The sequence below is a fragment of the Pyrgilauda ruficollis genome, unplaced genomic scaffold (genome assembly GCF_017590135.1).
Source record: "Pyrgilauda ruficollis isolate IOZ18807 unplaced genomic scaffold, ASM1759013v1 scaffold57, whole genome shotgun sequence".
Classification (NCBI taxonomy): Eukaryota; Metazoa; Chordata; class Aves; order Passeriformes; family Passeridae; genus Pyrgilauda; species Pyrgilauda ruficollis.
Genome location: NW_024527377.1, coordinates 4126559 through 4144070, shown reverse-complemented (window position 1 = coordinate 4144070; position 17512 = coordinate 4126559). Strand labels below are relative to the sequence as shown.

The 17512-nt window shown below is 38.8% G+C and overlaps 1 protein-coding gene across 5 annotated transcripts in view; it reads left to right on the top strand.

The window, feature by feature from the left end:
• RNF130 (ring finger protein 130) overlaps positions 1-17512 on the top strand; it is a 52164-nt gene that overhangs the window by 6713 nt on the left and 27939 nt on the right. For all 5 annotated transcript variants that reach the window (XM_041481861.1, XM_041481864.1, XM_041481865.1 and 2 more), the window contains one exon: positions 4403-4597. In XM_041481861.1, the coding sequence (XP_041337795.1) occupies positions 4403-4597 (195 nt within the window). The remainder of the gene's footprint in view (positions 1-4402; positions 4598-17512) is intronic.

Genomic DNA, 17512 nt, shown 5'->3' with positions numbered 1-17512 from the left:
AAACCCAGGCACAGTTCAGAACTAGGGGACAGTCTGCATTCAGACAGGTGTGCACTTGTGACAAAGCTGCTGGGAGCTTTGTTTCATTTTTTTTTTGTTTTGTTTTTTTTTTGTTTGTTTCATTTTTGCTCCACAAAATGGCTCCTCTTCTTATAGAAAGAAGGCTAAAACATGGTCAAGCAATTGGAAAAGAAGAGAAGGAAGGTACTGTTGCTGTGCTGATTTGAGCTTGCCACTACATCTACAGTAGTTGAGGAACCTTGGTTGGATCTGTTGCATTATTAACTATTTTTTTCCCCATGAATCCCTAAAATGCTGTCACAAACCTTAGTTCTATAGTAGAAAGGGGTCTTGAATTATAAAAAATTCTCAAAGAGAAAGAGTTACACAAATTGTGCAGCCGTGTGTATTCTGCAAAAGGAAACTGAAGCTCTCCTAAAGCAGAAAACAAACATGAGCCTAATGGTAGGTACTTAAATCACAGCTGATTCTTCTGTAAAGAGGCTCTTCTGTGGTGTTAGGACTTAGGGTAGGAAGGGAGGTATTTACAACAACATTGTACATAGCTCTTTAGCCCAGCAGGCTGCCACTTCTAAACCTTCTAAACCAGAAAACTGGTGTTTTTGCCAACACATGATGCATAGATAAACACAGAGACAGGCAGGGTCTTATATTTCAAATAAGCCAGAAGAGTAGTGCACCTATAGGGAATATATGCTTATATCTTCTGAACTTCATTGAGTGGCTTCTGATCATATCTTTCTCTGTGCAAGTGATTTGTTTTAGAATAATTTAATATGAAGTTGCTTTTCATTCTTGCAAGTAACATCAGTTTTGGGCCTCTCACTACAAGAAAGACATTGAGATAGTGGAACATGTCCAGAGAAGGACAAAGGAGCTGAGGAAGGGGCTGAAGCACAGGTCTGATGAGGAGAGGCTGAGGGAGATGCAGAAAAGGAGGCTCAGGGAGGATCTTCTTGCTGTCTAAGGCTCCCTGACAGGAGGGTGGAGCCAGGTGTGTTCAGCCTCTTCTCCCAGGTGTAGCAAGTGGCACAGTGAGAGGAAAGTGCCTCAGGCTGTGCCTGGAGGAAGTTAGATTCAATATTAGGAAAAATTTCATCACTAAAAGGATTGTCAAGCACTGAACCAGACTGCCCAGGGCAGTGGTGGAGTCACCATACCTGGAGGGATTTAAAAAACTTGTAGATGTGGTACTCAGGAACATGGTTTAGTGGTGAACACAGCAGTGCCAGATTACTGGTTGGACTCAATGATCTTAGAGGTCTTTTCCAACCCAAACAATTCTGTGATCATCCAGATAATGCTTGCAGCCCGTGTTTGTTGTTGATTCTAGTTGAACTTTGGACAGGAGATCATAGATAGCAGGGTAGTGGAGAGTGTCAGAGGTGATTCTGGCTGACCGTGTTCACGTGTGTCCCCTTCAGTGCCCACTGATATCCCTGACACCTAAGCTGTACAGATGTTTCATTGTAACCACCTCACTGTTCTGGAAGGGGGACTGTGATTTTAAGACTAACTCACTTTTCAGAATGTCTTCAGTCTGTTGAAAAAACAAGCAGAACACACCGCATTTTTCACTATTGTTTCTGAATTTTATTTAGTTAAAAGTGAAAAGATTACTTAACATTTGTGTGGTGTAATAGAATGCTAATGCAAAGAAAAGTGGGTTGTTACTTTTTGTTAAATCTCAGGTGACTTGCAGACAGTTCAGATTTATCTAAACCAATCAGATTTTTCTCAATGTTTTTGTGTTACCTAAATAGTACTGAGCTAATGTTGTCAGCTGTTAAATTTTCATCAGGATATACTGAATACACCTCGTCAGGAATAACACGCTGTAAGCATTTGAGTGGTGTTTGTTGGTCTATATCTGGAAAGCTTTAATCTCTTAATATCTTGTTTCCTAATTCTTTTGCTTTATCCAGTAGCATTTCTTAGCTCTGTCCACAGCTGAGAGAGACTTTGATCTCTACTGTGGTAGAAAATTTTGTACTACTTTTCCCACCGATGCAGTTTCTGTTATCTCTTACTGCTTTCTCTGTTGCTTTTTAAGCTAAAAATTTTCAAGCATACAAATTTCAAGGTGCCTACATGAATTTGGAGAATGCTTCTTCCTCATTCAAGATGCTCTTTGTTGCTTTTAGGGTTTTTCACTGTAATAACCCATTTCCTTCTTCTTGTGGCCATTTTTGTTTTCACTTCATATTTTAGTTGTGATCATGATTGTACTGAAGGAAACAGTACATAATCTGTAGGATTACTGTTTTTTAATAATCCCATATATTTTAGGTAAATTTATGTTGGTCAGAGTGTCTACTTTCAGAGTTATTTTTGGCTGTTTGAGGGGATTCTATGGAATTGTAGCCATTTAGAAAATGGTATTTTCCAACAGATGTGTCATACCTGAGATTCTTGAATATGATTTCATGGGAGAAGGATGGGAGTTTTTGCTTTCAAGGCTTGAGAAACTTCCTATCACAGTGTGCTAGTGCTTTCCCCCTTCCTTGTTTTTGAGTGAAAATGTTCAGAGCAGGGGGGAATCGTGCATTAAACAGCTTTTGTCTTAAGAGAGGGCAAAAACACGTGCCGTGTTGTAATTCTTGGATGTTTTCAAAAAGGACTGTAATTCCTTTAAAAAATACATATAATTCTCAAGTTTAAGATTACAAAGACGAGCTGCAAAAGAGCAGTGGGCATGAACATGCTCTTCTGTGATTGTTGGTGTTTGTGATGGCCATCACCAGTGCTGCAAAACACGTGTGGATCAGTGCTAGCTAGCAATTTCCACAAGGAGTCGAGTAATGATGTCAGGGTAATGGAAGAAAATACTATAAAACTTGGCTTCAGGCATCTGTATTTCAGATTTTCCCTGATGCCTGTATGAAACAAAAATACAGCAAATAGCCTTCCATGTCTGAGATGTCTAATACAGGCTTGAAAAACAATTGTGAAAAGGATGTGCTGGTATCTGGCTCCCCACCCTCCTTCCACGGGAACAGGGAGAGGCACTTCTTGTCCAAATTACGAGATGCAACGACTTCCTCTATGTCTGCCACAGTATAGATTCATCTGAACTAGCCTTCTTTAGCAAGCAGATTTTCTTTGTTTCAGAAAACATCTTTAGCTCTTTGAATCTCCTTTGTTACAAATTTTAACCTCAGCTATGTTATACTGAGAGTGCTTAAAAAGACCTTTTGTTTCCAGCTAATACATTAAACTGGATATTTTTGGTGGTAGATTTTTTTGCTGAAATCTCATAGTTGTGCTGAACTCATTTCTTGAAAAGGAAAAAAATTCTGGGAGACGTCATTTGATTTGCTCTTACATTGCAGAACTGTAATGTTTTCTGAGCTATTATGCAAATAGATTGGTTTTTATGTCTTGAAAAAATCACTGTTTATCCCAACTATTTTTAGTAGCCAGAGATTATTATACTCTTGGCATTCAAAAGGATAAATATATTTGCATTATAAACTGTTGTTGGCTCTAAATTAAAATCCTTTAATGATATGACCAGTGTATCAGACTAAACTGTGCTTCCAGTTGTGCAAGCAGATCTGTCTTTCATCGGTTTCAGCTGCTGGGAAGTTCCTTCTGCCTTGGGTTTTGTGCCTTCTGTACACAGCTTTGGGTTGTTCCAGGATATGTTACACCATCAGAAGGGACAAAAGAGCTTTGCACACTGTTGAATTCAGACATCTGGCATTTGCCATTTCTGTTACTCTTCCTTTATACCATCTATACCTAGCGAGTGCATTGTGTTTGCAAACCCATTTGTTTCTCCATGAATTCGAATACATTTCCTTGTAGACAAAATGTGCATATGTAAAATGCTGATGTTGGCTGCTGGGGTTTTACAAGATCAGCTTTTAATGTTGTCCTTTTTTACAGTAGCCTGCACATGGCAGATAACACTGAAATCTTGTTTTCACAACCTGCTTTGTTTAGTTGTACTTCCCACTGCAGTGATATTTGTGGCTGCATTAGGAAGAAAAAAAAGACTTGTACTCCCCAGAATGACTGATAAACAGCTGTTTTGTAAATGCCTGTAGCAGATGAACCATATTCTAATGTTTTTTGGCCTCTAGGCAGGTATTGATTTGAATGTGAATTCATTATTCTGGCTGCACTGGAGTTAAAAATAGCTTGTGTTAGTGAGCCTAATTCTTGGGCATATAGTCACAGCTTTCAATGCGTGAGACTTCTTTTTTTTAAAATCTTATTTTCATAAGAATACGGTTATCTCTAGACTTTCTTCACAAGAGAATAGTGGCTTCCTAGTGCATAACATTAAAGTACTTCAGCAAGTTTTTATTTTTTTTTTCTTTGTTTTGCCTGTTAGAAGAAATTGGTGTCTCTGTAACTTTGCTTCTCATTTCAGTTGCAGATCGTCTGGGCTGTGACCCTCGAACACGTTTCCAGGTCCCACCAAACACCAAGCAGTGGATTGCTTTACTACAGAGAGGAAATTGTACATTTAAAGAGAAAATCCTGCGAGCAGCTTCACATAATGCCACAGCTGTGGTCATTTACAACAATGTATCCAGTGAAGAACCCGTCACAATGACTCATCAAGGTAAGTAAAATGTAATCTCCTTCACTATAATGCTTTTGCCATATAAACTGTTCCTAAAGAGCCCTTGGCATTGGACAGATGGTATTGGAAGTAGCCATTCACTAATGATATTTGTATATATGCAATATAATGAAATAAGCCAATAATCCTGCAAAGTTCTTTTCCTTTAGCGTACATTTATCCAATGAGGAACACTTTCCTCTGCAGTGGGGGTGTGGGTGTGTTGGAGTGAGGAAATGCCTGTAAGATCTGAGGAGCAATCTTTCAAACCTTTCTGCAGAAGAGAAGCTAACATACAGCTATAATGGAAGAGCTAGAATTTTACAAAGCATCTGAACCTGAAGAATTCTGTAGCAGCATGTCTTCAACTCATTGTTCTGGTGGGGACCTTCAAATGTTAACAGTTGTATTTTGGGATCTGAGCTTTCATGCTTTTTTAATGACAGTTTACATGGGACAGTTTACTCTTTCTACAGTATAAGTCTGAGTGCCATACAGGAGTCAACAGGGTTTCCAAAAACAGTGATTTGAAGGGTAGCTGCCTCTGTAAATTGGCTAAAATAATGCTGGAAGTCTGTTTTTTCTAGAGAGTTCTCTTCTTTTACAGATGCCTATGTGTAAAATTTTACTGTTCTTTGTGACTTACTTTTGTTGCTGGAAGCCTCATATGTAAACATTTTCCTTGGTTAAAAATTATTTTTGCAATTCTGACAACTACCTTTTTCATTTTCCAGAAGATTTTCTCCTTTTGGAACTGTGTAGCTTAATCAGAAAAGGCATATCTCTGTATTTGGTGGTGGTACTGCTGGCTGGTTTTTTTTGTTTGTTTTGTTTAGGTTTTTTTTTTTTTTTGGTTTTTTTTTTTTTTTGTTTTTTTTTTTTTTGTTTTTTTTTTTTTTGGTTTTTTTTTTTGGTTTTTTTTTAGGATATTTTCAGTCTCTTTTAGCATAGGGGGTTGCTTGGAAACTGGAATTTCTTAATTATTGCTCTGCATATTGTCACACAACTAGAATTGAATTCCTTGACTAAAGAAATGCTATGGTTGTTTCTTTCTTTTTTTGAACAAGGAAAATGTTAGAGGAGTTTGATCTTCCCAACTCTCTATACCACAGGAATTTTGCAGGAGGGTTTTGACCTCCATGTAGCAATTCAAAGCCTGTTGACGATTTTTATCTCAGGTACCTTCCTTAGACATTTTTCCTAAGCAATCTGCAGGTGAAAAGTCCCATATTCTAAGGAAACATTTTTTGCCACCTTCCCTTTTTTTTTAATATTCCCCATTTCTCTCTCTGCTGTTGTAGTGCAGTCTTAAACATTCAGCTCTAGACTCTTTGAACTACCTCTAAGAATATTTATACAAATATGCTCTATTTAGCAATGATTGTAGTTTTCCTGTGGTCTGGAATACCTCAGTGTGGCAGGAAAAAGGCCACTACTACTAATACAGATTTAGCATTGTTGGCTCTATTACAATGTTAAATAATACAATGAGTTTGATTATAATTTTATTACCCTTTCTCATAATGCTGTATAGATTGGCAGTTCCTTTACAGCAGTAAGATGGGGTCTGTGTTTTATTAGGAAATCCCTGTTCACTCCCTGTTTCAGCTCATAAAATCAGTGTGTTGCCTTTGAAACTTTATCAATAGGCCCAGTAGTTCTGGTTGGTTGAAATGCCATCTAAGATGTAAAATTTGAGAACTGCTGTGAGTAAAAGAGTGTCTTGTAAGGTAGCCAGGCAGCTGTTTGGGTAGTTGATATTTGGGAAAAAGACCAATACTGTCTTCAGCATGTTGAATTCCAAATATTTACTCTTTCTTATGGTAAAAAAAATGCAATTGCTGGAGATTATGCATATTTTAGCTTGTGTATTTGAAATACTGGGGTTTAGGTGCATGTGCTCAGTATACTCTGGAATCTGCCCTGGTTTGGGCTGAAGGCTCTATCTCAAAATTAATGTCACACTTGAAGTGTTCAAACTACATGACAGGTTAAAAGTAATTTTTTAGAACTGAAGTAGCACCTGTAATGAAGAGAAATGTTGCTCCACGGCCATTGATTTGATTGTGTTATGGACATGTGGGGGATTTCCTCAGCAATCACTTTGCAGAGCTTCCTGCAAATAACTTCCTGGTGGGCTGATGGAGGAACTGTAATTGTGTGTAACTGAGATGTAGACTAGTCCTGTGGTGTTAGCCTTAGCACAGGGAGGGTTTGGAATCCAGCATTCCCCTTCTTGAGAGTTATTCCAGGGGGGAGACAGATTCCTGAACCTGTGCTTACGGGATGAGTCTTTTCTAACACTGTGTAAAGCAGATTTGCACACATTCAAGCTATTCCCTGGTCTTCCTTTTTCTGCCTTTTCAACTATAGCACTGCTTGTGTGCTTTTTAGGTGGTGAGCAGTCATCTGAGAGGTCTCTTCCAACCTAATTGATTCTGTGTGATCAGCTAATTAGATATTCCAGTGCACTGCATCACTTCTCTTTAGTATTTTCTGTCCCTAAAGGTTGGGAGGAACTGACCCTGTGTATTTGAGAGCTGTTCTGCACTGATTGAGTTAATGTGTTGGGGCTGATAGCAGGTGAGGATGGAGGTGAGCCACCGAGCTGGCTCATATGATGTCTATTGCTGTGCAGTATTCCTCTTTTCTTTAAAAATACAGTCTTCACAAAACAATTTGGCAGCTGTGTTGATGACCAAGTTAATGACTCTATATTTTCTTTCCAAGACCAAAGAGAAAGTAGACCTTGTGTTATTTTATATTACTGTAATATAATCTTTGTACTGCTGCATATTAAGCCTTAGAAATATTCTGTCTTTCTGGTGAAGTTGAGAGGAAAGCAGCAACTGCTTATAATGCACACTGAGCTGCAAGCTTTCCTGCTTGGATATTTGCATGAATTCCAATCACCCGCTTAGACAGTGTCTGTGGTAAAATAAATAACACATTACACAGATTTTTATATGTTGCCCACCTGCAGAGAGGTGATTTCCTGTGAAAAGAGCTTAGGAAGCACTTTTCACCTGTAGGATTAATATTTTATCCAAGCTATTTTATGCTTGAATACACAGTTGAAAATTTTATTCTTATGGAAATTTGTTCATACTCAAAATGTTACTTAGCAGAATGGCAATTCCTTCTGGTGGCTGGATAACAACTGTCACTCTGGAATCAGTCTGTCATCACTGTGTCAAATGAACAGTTTCTGCTGCTAATAGCAGAATTTGCTTTCTCTTGTGTCATAGTCCACCAAGTCTCTGCCCTTTAATTTTCATCTTTGAGTTTTAAAGTAAGTAATGACCTTCAGTAATTGCTTCGCTTTTTTTTTAAATACCTGTACTTCTCTTGGTGTTATTTGCAATATTATTTTCTTTTTTTTTGTTCATGTCCTTGTGTATGTCAGTGTACACTTATTTTGCACAATCCTGCAGATGTCTTCTATCAACCTAAGCAAAGGACACCCTTCCCAGCATAGGTTATGTTAGACTATGATGTCACTGGCAGGAAGGCAGTTTTATGAGTGGTTTTGTTTGCTGCTTCTGTTAAAGCAAAACTGATACTGTCTAATGTAAAAAAGAGCCTGTGTGGTGAAGAAAATATGTAGTAGCTGTCTCCTTTATAAGCAGTTATGGGAAAAGGAAGAAAATTCAGGTTAAATAACATTTTGATTTTTATAGTTTGATTGTGTGTGGTGGAGACAATCCTGTTAAGTACAAAGTAGTTAAATCTGGGGAGGTTGGAACTGGGTGATTTTTAAGGTCCCTTCTGAGCCATTCTATGATTTTATGATGCTGAATTTCTGTCTTAAAGTCTAGACTTTTATTTTGATTTATAGAGAAGAATATATGCCAAACAAGCCTCTAAAGTTCAAATTTCATACTAAGAATTTATGGAAAAAATACAGACAGAAAAAAGAGAAACACATATAAAAGACAGTGTCAAAATGAAGTTGCTGGATTCCAGTAACCATGGTTTATCAGCTCCTAAAAATTTCCAGAAATACATAAGCAGCTTTACCTGATACAGGAAAATCTTTTAAGGTCTTTTGAAGCAAGATGCAGACATATCATCAAAATCAGTCTTCACTACTCCTCTAAAGAAACACCTCATTAATTTCCTGGAGGAAGGTGCTTCTGTTCCATGATGTGCGCAGGTGACATTCCCCTGCCGTGGCACCGTGCAAGAGCTGTCCAGCACGGGCTCCAGAAACAGGTTCCTTCCAAGGGAAGGATTTTTCATGGGCTTCTGTTTGCTTAAAAAGCACACTGGCGTGGGAAGCAAGGGCTGTACTTGCTTTGAACTGTGCTAAATGTGCCTGTATGTTCTGTGGATTGTTTTAGGTCAGTGGGTCAGAGGCAGGAGGGCCAGGAAGCAATTTGAAGTTGTTGCCACCTAATGGCTATTCCACGTTCTTGCCCTCATTCTGAGTGGGTACAATGGAGATGGCAGTCGAGGTGCCGCTGTCCTCTGTTGTGGCACTGATCCCTGAGCAGCTCATCTCTTAACTCCGCTGCTTGCCTTTTTCTCACAAATGTCTTTTATGTAACTCTCAGCTGAACTGATGCATGAAAGCTCTGGCGGGGTGCGCTGCAGATTATCTTGCACAAATGTGTGCTGACGAATATTTTAGCTCTACACCAAATCCACTGCAAAACTTGCCCTGGATTACTGAGACCTACTTTTAATCCACAGGTCCAAACTAATTTTATTTTATATTATAATATTGTTATTAAAATGTATTATTAGTAATTTATCTTAGACTATTAGTGAAAAGGAAAGAGCTGAGTCATTAAAGCTGAAGCCTTTATAAAAGGCAAAGTAATTAATAGTCTAAGCATTGTTTACATATATTTGATCATTTTTTGTTTATGTTTGCTAATTGAAACTGTGAAAGATGAGTGTCAACAGCTTTATTGTTGATCCTGTTTCCCACTACATTCCTTGGAGGTGTATCAATCAGGAAAATCTGTCGCACAGTAGCTAGAGGTATCTGACACTTAGAGAGGTGGAGAGGAGTGTTTGACATGCTGATTCTGGACCGTAAGGAAGCACTTGTCTCTTCAAGGCAATCCAGGAAAACCCCTTTACAGAGCCATCACAGCCTTGGTGCCTTGCAGAACTGCCTACCAGTGTTTCTGTGTCATACATGCCTCATCCACAACTGAAATAACAGCAGTCAGGCTCATTTTAACTCAGCCAGCTGAAAGGGTAATTAGTTCTGTGACTGTGAAAAGGCCCACGGGACTGTTAGTGACTGTAAGTAATTACATTCTTCTTCTTATCCAAAGTCTGAGCTCCAGCAGCAGAGTAATTCCCCATATCTATGGACTCAGTAGAACCAAATTTATTATATTAATCTATGAATATGCTATTTATAAATCTCTCAAAGTATTTTGTAGTGTCCTTGGGTAAGGCTGTCTTGCCATTTCTCTTTGGTGCTTTGCTGATTTTTTTTGGAATGACTGTCCATGTCCAGATTGAGAGATGTGTACAGAAGTCTGTAGAAGAAAATACATGAGCATGACAAATTGCCCTTTTTTAGACATCCTTGGGTTTTTTAGGTGCACCATCCATTAGTGGGAATACAAACTGCTATCCAGAAATGGCAAAATATAAGCCACCTGCTAGCACCTCATCACACTATGGAATGCAAGAGACAATTATCAAAATCCAAGTGTATCTTACATTGATGGATGGGTCAGTGAAGTCTACACTGCATTGATATTATTGAGGAATCAAGAATGTAACACTGTAACAGGTTTTGGACGTTGTTCAGAAGTATAGAAAGTGAAGAAAAGCTGTTTTCAAATCAGCAAAAATATTTTCGGAAGATAGGAGGACATAGATATTTCAGAAATGTGTTAAACTGTGACACAGTTTTTCTCAGTGGTGTGTAATGTGTTAGGATTACACCATTTCCCTAGTCAAAACTTAAAGTGATCCTTCAGCTTTTTATTAATTTGCATTTGTTCAAGGTTTGAATATAAAATTTGGTCTCCTTTGTTAGCATACTAATACCTTAACAATACAAGTATTTATGCCTTGAAAGAGACTGCAAATCAGTTTACTTGCCATAAACATTGTTAAATGCCATGTAAAAATGTGAGTTAAAAAAAAAAATAAAAATCTGTGCCCAGATTGTGGAAAGGGGATGATCAAGTGATACATTTCTTTGTGCCAAGCTTTTTTTATTCTTCCGGCATTATTTAGGTGGAATGTCTGTTTCCTTTAAAAAAGATAAAACTGTAGTGCAAGCAGATGCAGAGAAGCGTTGCTAAGAGAGTGTGAAATGTCTGTAAAATCACTGCAACCTCTGTCTGCTTTTCTTGTGTCTAGGCTTGGTTTTTCCTAGTGTAAAGAGCCCAAAAGGTCACACGCACAAAATATATATGTGTATATATATTAATGTAATTTCCAGACAATAAAAGTCCTTCCACAGAAAGGGAATATGTGATATATGTGGAATTATCAAGATGATTCAAAGGAGGGGGGAGCACAAGAAGCCCCAGGTCTCCAAACCCAGTGTCCCTACTATTCTAGGGGAACTCTGCTGCAGTTCAAATTCCAGGGATTTCTGAAGTCTCTCCTCTTCCTGGCCCAGCCATGGGTCTGTCCTCCTGCTGCCCATCAGCAGCATTGAAGTAGCATGTTTAAAGACTGGGCAGAGATTCTGGAACTTGAGGGACTCTAACAATAAAGAGGTGGGTGCATCTTGTAGCTTTATAGAGGACCTTAATTTTTCTAGCAGTGCTTGGTGTCATGACTTGGGATGGAAGACAGAGGAGCTCCTTGGATGAGGAGGAAATGATCTGCAGAGAAGCCAAAGCCCAACACCTTTTGTATGTACTGATGTTGTGTTGGATCTTGGAGAGGCTGTGAGCGTTGGTTTTCTGGAGTGGCCTGGGTGTAGGAGAGAAACAGCTTGACCTTGACAAGCCTGAGGAAATCCAGGGGCGTGGCTCCCCAGCTCACGTGTATCAGCAGGATTTGGACTTGTGAATGAATCAGGATGTGGCTGTGACTACCTGTTTTGATTGCATGTAAATTCTTCCTTAAGAAACATTTCCCTGAGTGTCAAAATAGAGCAGTTGGGTTATGAAATAATGTGTCAGCAGTTGTCATCTAAATACAGCCCAACCGTTTCCATGATTGATTTTGCTATTTGGCTCTCCTTTTAGGAACTCTTGGTCAGAGTAAATTATAAAGCTGATCAAAAATACAGCAAGGACGTTATATTGAGGCATTGTTTCGTGTTTAATGAAGGGGGACGGGCTTATAAGTTTATTATTTATCACTTACAAACTTAATGTGCTACAGACTAGCACAACAAGAATCTGATTAGGCTTTTAATATTTGTTTTGAATTTAATTGTGTCACACCCATCTTTGAAAATCTGCTCTTGCTGTTTCTGCTTTTCTAATCATATGCCTCAATCAATGCCTGCCCTTCTTAAAGGAGCAGGACTTTGTGATGATCCGTCATGTCTGCAGTACAGCAGTGCCTGGCACGTTGCAAAACACTGAAGTGTGTGTAATCATGCTTAGAGGGCACAGAGCAGGACCCTCTCTTTACCTGACAGAGTGAAAAATGTTGAAGTTCTTCTTGCTACAAAGAATTTTGCTGCGTGTTCTTCAGATTCACATTTACAGTTTTTATAGAAGCCTTTTCCTCACTGAACTTGAAATACCTACTTCTTTGTCCTCTTGAGTAGAGAGAATTCAAGTTTTAATTTCAGAAGCTTTTTTATTTAGGTTGTTTTGCATAGGTTTGGGCAGCAAAGAGACTTGTGATGTCTGAAAATATCTGCTCAGTGTTTTGGGATAAAAGGTTGTTCCACTGGTTGTATTTAACTGAGGCATCCTGTGAAAGACTGACTTTTGGGTAATAGTTTCAAATGCTGCTGCCCTTGATGATTTTTCTCATGGTAATTTTGTAAAGTCTGTTTTGGTGTCTGACACTATCTAAAGCAGGCCTCCTAAACAAAGTGTTTACATACAGGCAATAATTCAACATTTTCAATATTATTAAGGCAACAGGAAGACAAATGTTTTAAAATGCTGCTAGTCTCATTTTAAAATTAATGTATATTCTTGGCATTAAATTCTTGTCTTGTTTAGAATGCAATAGCTGTCAAATATTAAGGTCTTTTTCTGTTTCCAGAAGTATTTGATTTGGGACATCTCAAATAACATATTCTACTCTTGAGATTGCTCATGTGTTGACAGCTTGGATGTGCTCTTGTTTACTTTCTGATTAGATCAAAATAAAAATATGTGCAGCTAGACCAGTTTTAATGACTCTGAAGATATGCCAAGGCTCGTCCTCTTGGTGTCTGCTTTCCCATAAACCTGTTTAGAATGTAAGAGTTATTCTTCACAACGAACTTCTTTCTTTTGCATCAGACAAAAATGTTAAGATACCTGATAAATGTGTGCGTTTCCCCACTGTTGTGCCATGGAATTTTTATTTAAAAACAGTTCTCCCCAAGCCTGCTTTTTCTAGCAGCACAGCTTTGCACACAGGCCAGTATGCCTTTCCCTTATCCTGTACCTCACAGGTTCCATGGATTATATCCTCTGTGGCTGAATCCCTTCCCTTGTAGAGGTGATCCTTGCTTTCACCTCTGCTCTCATGCAGCTCAAATGTCCTCTGGTGTTTTCACAGAACTCACAATTGGTCTATCAAAATTTCATATACAGCCATAGCTTTCATTAGTGTTTTCCTGCTTTCTTTGTCATTTTCTGGGATCCCAAATTCTGTTGGAGTGGTTTCTGTTAGTTGATGTTATTCCAAGAAATCTGTCACTCACAGTAATAGGACTGATCCCTTTCCTGGGTACTGAATAGTAGGTCTTGCTGTCTTTTTATTTCTGATATAATGCATTCAGAAATGCTTAGCACACAGCTACAGGATTTTAATAGGAGAATAGGGAAGTAACAGAAGAATAGGGAAGTCTGGCTTTTGAGGATGGGCAGTTCTATTTCCAGTTACATTATCATGATGATGATCCTATTGCTGCACTCAGAAAGGCAGTAGCATTTCACTGTCTGAATCCATCTTTTAAGTGACTGTCTGGACCAATCTTTACCTTTATCAGAGAATGGGGAATTTGTGTTTTCTAAGGAAGTACTCTGAAATTTTCACCAGCAGAATTATTCAGGTAAATGTGCTACATTTAGGTTTTTCAGAAAGAAGTGATGAAAGGACTCAGTTGCAGTTAAATTTTCTCTGCTATTTAAAGAGAGGACAGTATTCTTTCACAAGCATGAGATTAGTGCAGTCTGTGTGCTTCATGCTGTGTCTGCAGCATCAGCAGCTACTATCAGAGACTTATTGCAAGGACTTTAGCTTAAAATATCAGCCATTAGCAAATCACTGACCTTTGTTATGAGTACCTGACTTAATTCTCTGCAAACCTTGTCGCATCAAATCACAGTAGTTCGGTGCCTCTTACAGGTGGTCTGACACTCTCCACATTCGAGGTGGGATCTGAGGTTTGCCCTCCCCATCTGCAAGGAGGTGGATGAAGCTTTGCAGCCCTGATTGGCAGCTGCATTTTGCCAGGCTGCCATTGCCTGCAACCTCCAGTGGGTGTTGAGTGGATTGAAGGTGTCTGAAGTCTGCTCTTTGAACCATGCCTGCCTTCAGCTTCAGCCTGGTATCCTGGACATAGTTAGCCATATTTTGAGCTTCAGATAAACATTTGGTAGTCAAGAATTAACAACAACAAAGACGATAAAAAAACCTACCAAAAAATCCCAACACAACAAAAACACCACAAATATTTGCTTGTGATGATACTTGTAACATTTCTGTGAGATGACTTTTTATTGACTTTCTGAGCATGCTCTTTTGGAATTGCTAGGGGATGTGAATAGGTCAGTGAGAGAGCAAAGCAGTTTCCTTATGAGGTCTACAGGAAACTCCTGGATGTTGCTGTTTTTCCCATAGTCCTGTTTTTACTGTCTTGTAAGCTTTTAATTTCTTCTGTCTTCTGCTCTCACAATGTAACATTATACTGATTTAATGATTAGTCACAACTTCATCCCTTTTCATACACAGAGTTGTATAACTATCCTAATTAAACATGCACATGGTAAAATTGCAAGCTAGAAAGAGCTGCCTGGGCTTGGATGATAGCAATTAAATGATTTATGTTTACAGACATCAATATTTATCTTATGCCTACCGTCTGTCCTAGCTTGTCATCTGTGGTTCCATGTGTAGTTCATTGGCTTTAGTAAGCAATACAGATTCTTTTCTCTGGACACTGTGTTCTTGGCTGAGCAAAATATTGCTTTTCATAAGATCATGGAGTAAGACCATATTCTGAGTTTCACAAACACTCTTAGTCTTTCTGTCTTCACCTGAGGATTTTTTTCTGCTAAAGTTTCAGAAATACAAGGTTTCAAGGTGCTTAAAATAAATGAGTCACTGTCTCCTCCTGCCCCCAATTGTTCTCAAACAGGGAGTTCTTGCTAAAATTATTTAGGGTGATGCCCCTGACAAAAATACGGATGAACCAAGTCCCAGTTTCCACTGAGCTTCAGTATGTTCAACAGACACAATTTATTTTTCTTTTCTGCAGTTCTCCTTGGCTCTGGCGGGGTCAGAAGCAGCAGTAGCACTTTGGCTGTTCCCAGTTGAGTCATTTGGAATGCAAATCACTTTGCAGTGATGCCAGAGGTTCCCATTGTGCTGGGCTTTATATAAAACGTGTGACAGATTGTCAGCTTTGTCACATTCCCTGGGCAGCAGAGAATAGGTAGAGGCTTCAGCTTTAGATTCAGATAGAACTGGACTAGTATCAGAAGATCTTTGTCATCTTTGCCTTGCAGATAACTATAAATCATGTTAGATATTACACTGAGTGCTTTAGCTTGATATTTTGATACTAACATAATTTCTCAGTGCAAATAAATTCCTACTGGGGAAGCTTAGCAGGGCATGTGCTCGGGGGAATACAATCTTCCTGTACCTTTCCCTGCTTTTCTTCCCAATCTGAACTAGATATGAAGAGCAGAAGTGAAGTCTGGGGAAAATATCAAGCAATATAAATTATTTGCTCTTGATTGATCTTGCACTATCTGAGCTGCAGGGATTTGGGGTTGCAGGAGCATGTGCTGCATCTAAATGCAGGATCTTGCAGGAGGGGTATCTCTTGTGCTGTAAAATTGTGCTGCAAGTCTGGGCAGGAACTATCTTCCCAACTGGACAAATAGGAATCTGGGTAGATGTCCATGAAAACAAAACTAGTGATGGACTGTTACTCTGAGATTTGCTGTCTATTAAATATCTTGGTTTGTTTTTGCATGAAACCAAACTTGGTACTGAAGGGTCTCTTGAGAGCTGGGTTAAAGTTGATCTTGTGTGAGTCTGTGCTATACTAGAGATTAAATACGTTGTGTTGAGTTTTCATTGCTATTCAAAGCTTTTGAATTATTGTGGCACTGTTTCAAAAATATTCAGAAGGAAACACTGAACTTTCTTTTCCTGTTCAGTCCCATGTTACCAGGACAAGGCCTGAATGACTTTGCCATTTCAATTTTAAATAAAGTTTAAATTTCTTGAGGAAAGCAGTTGGAGGGCTGTGGAATGGGTTTTTTTTCAATTATTGTGAAAATTTTAATTTCTGAGATTATCAGTTTTGATTCTTTTGAGTCGTTCTGTCAGCATAATCCACATCACCAATGTTAGTGAACTTAATAGGAAAACTGATGATGGTGACTGTTAATGTTACTATTTAGCATGGTGAATTCAAAGAGTAACAAGGGAACTTCTAAGGCTCTTGCACAACTCTGTTGTAAGTCCCCATTTTGGAAAAGTATGTAGCCATCACCCTTAATTATTGTGCCCAGGGTTCAAAGGTGCTGCTCTTTTGGCTCTTGAACATCATTTTGTGGATACAGTAGCTTCTTAAAAATTAGATTGTGATTAAAAGACTTTGAACAAATGCCTTGTGTTAAAATAGGATCTCATGTTCTCTACTGTCACACTAGGTTCTCTGTAGCTTAAATCCACTCTAAATCCAGAATCTTGGTGCTGAAGTCATTTGCCTTATACAGTTCCTCTCTGAGGGAATATGAGTTGGAGCAAGCAGATGGAACAAGCAGATGAACAGATTTTGCAAGCATTTTGAAAATAGGTCTTGAAAGGGTTTTTAGTATTGGAAGCAAATAAGTCTGGATGAATAAGAATGAAGCTTCACAAGGTTTTTTTTTTCATTCTGGCTTTGGTTTTTCTAAAACTTTTCTTTCTTTTAACTTAGAATTACCCTGTGTTCAAGATCCTCTTTTTTAATGAGGTCTTTGCTTTAAAACATAGGTGCTCTCTCTGCTCTATAGGTGATTTTGTTCTTTTTCAGCAAGGCTTATGGCTTTCCTATTATCCTTGTACCAATAATTTTCCCTTTGGGACAGGAAATAGTCTAGAGGCAAGACACTATGAAAACAGATGGGCTGCACATTGAAAATGGAGCTGATGAAGCTGACAGCCTCTTTGCAATGCTATCAAGCGTGTCTTTGTATGGGTGATAAAATCAGCAGTCAAACTTCTGCCAAGTTTTTTCAATTCTCTTCTACTTTGCAGCCACATAACCACACAGGAGAGCTTGCATAACTCTCCCCAGCAACATCCACAGCACTGCCTATGCTAAGGGCACTCGAGCAATATTCTCACTCATCTCCTAAATGTTTTTCTGAGAGTTGCCTGTTTAGGTATTCACGGCTTCAGATCTGGAACAAATGTACTTTTGAAAGCTTGTTCAGACTGCACACAGTAATTACCATGTGGGAAGTACTGTGTACCAGCAGTAGAGATCTGTTCCTGTGTGTGGAGCTGCAGAGAGTTTAGGGCAAATGTTAATGCCCTAATTTGAAAATCTGGGTTTGAAGGACAAAGTAGAGTGCCCAG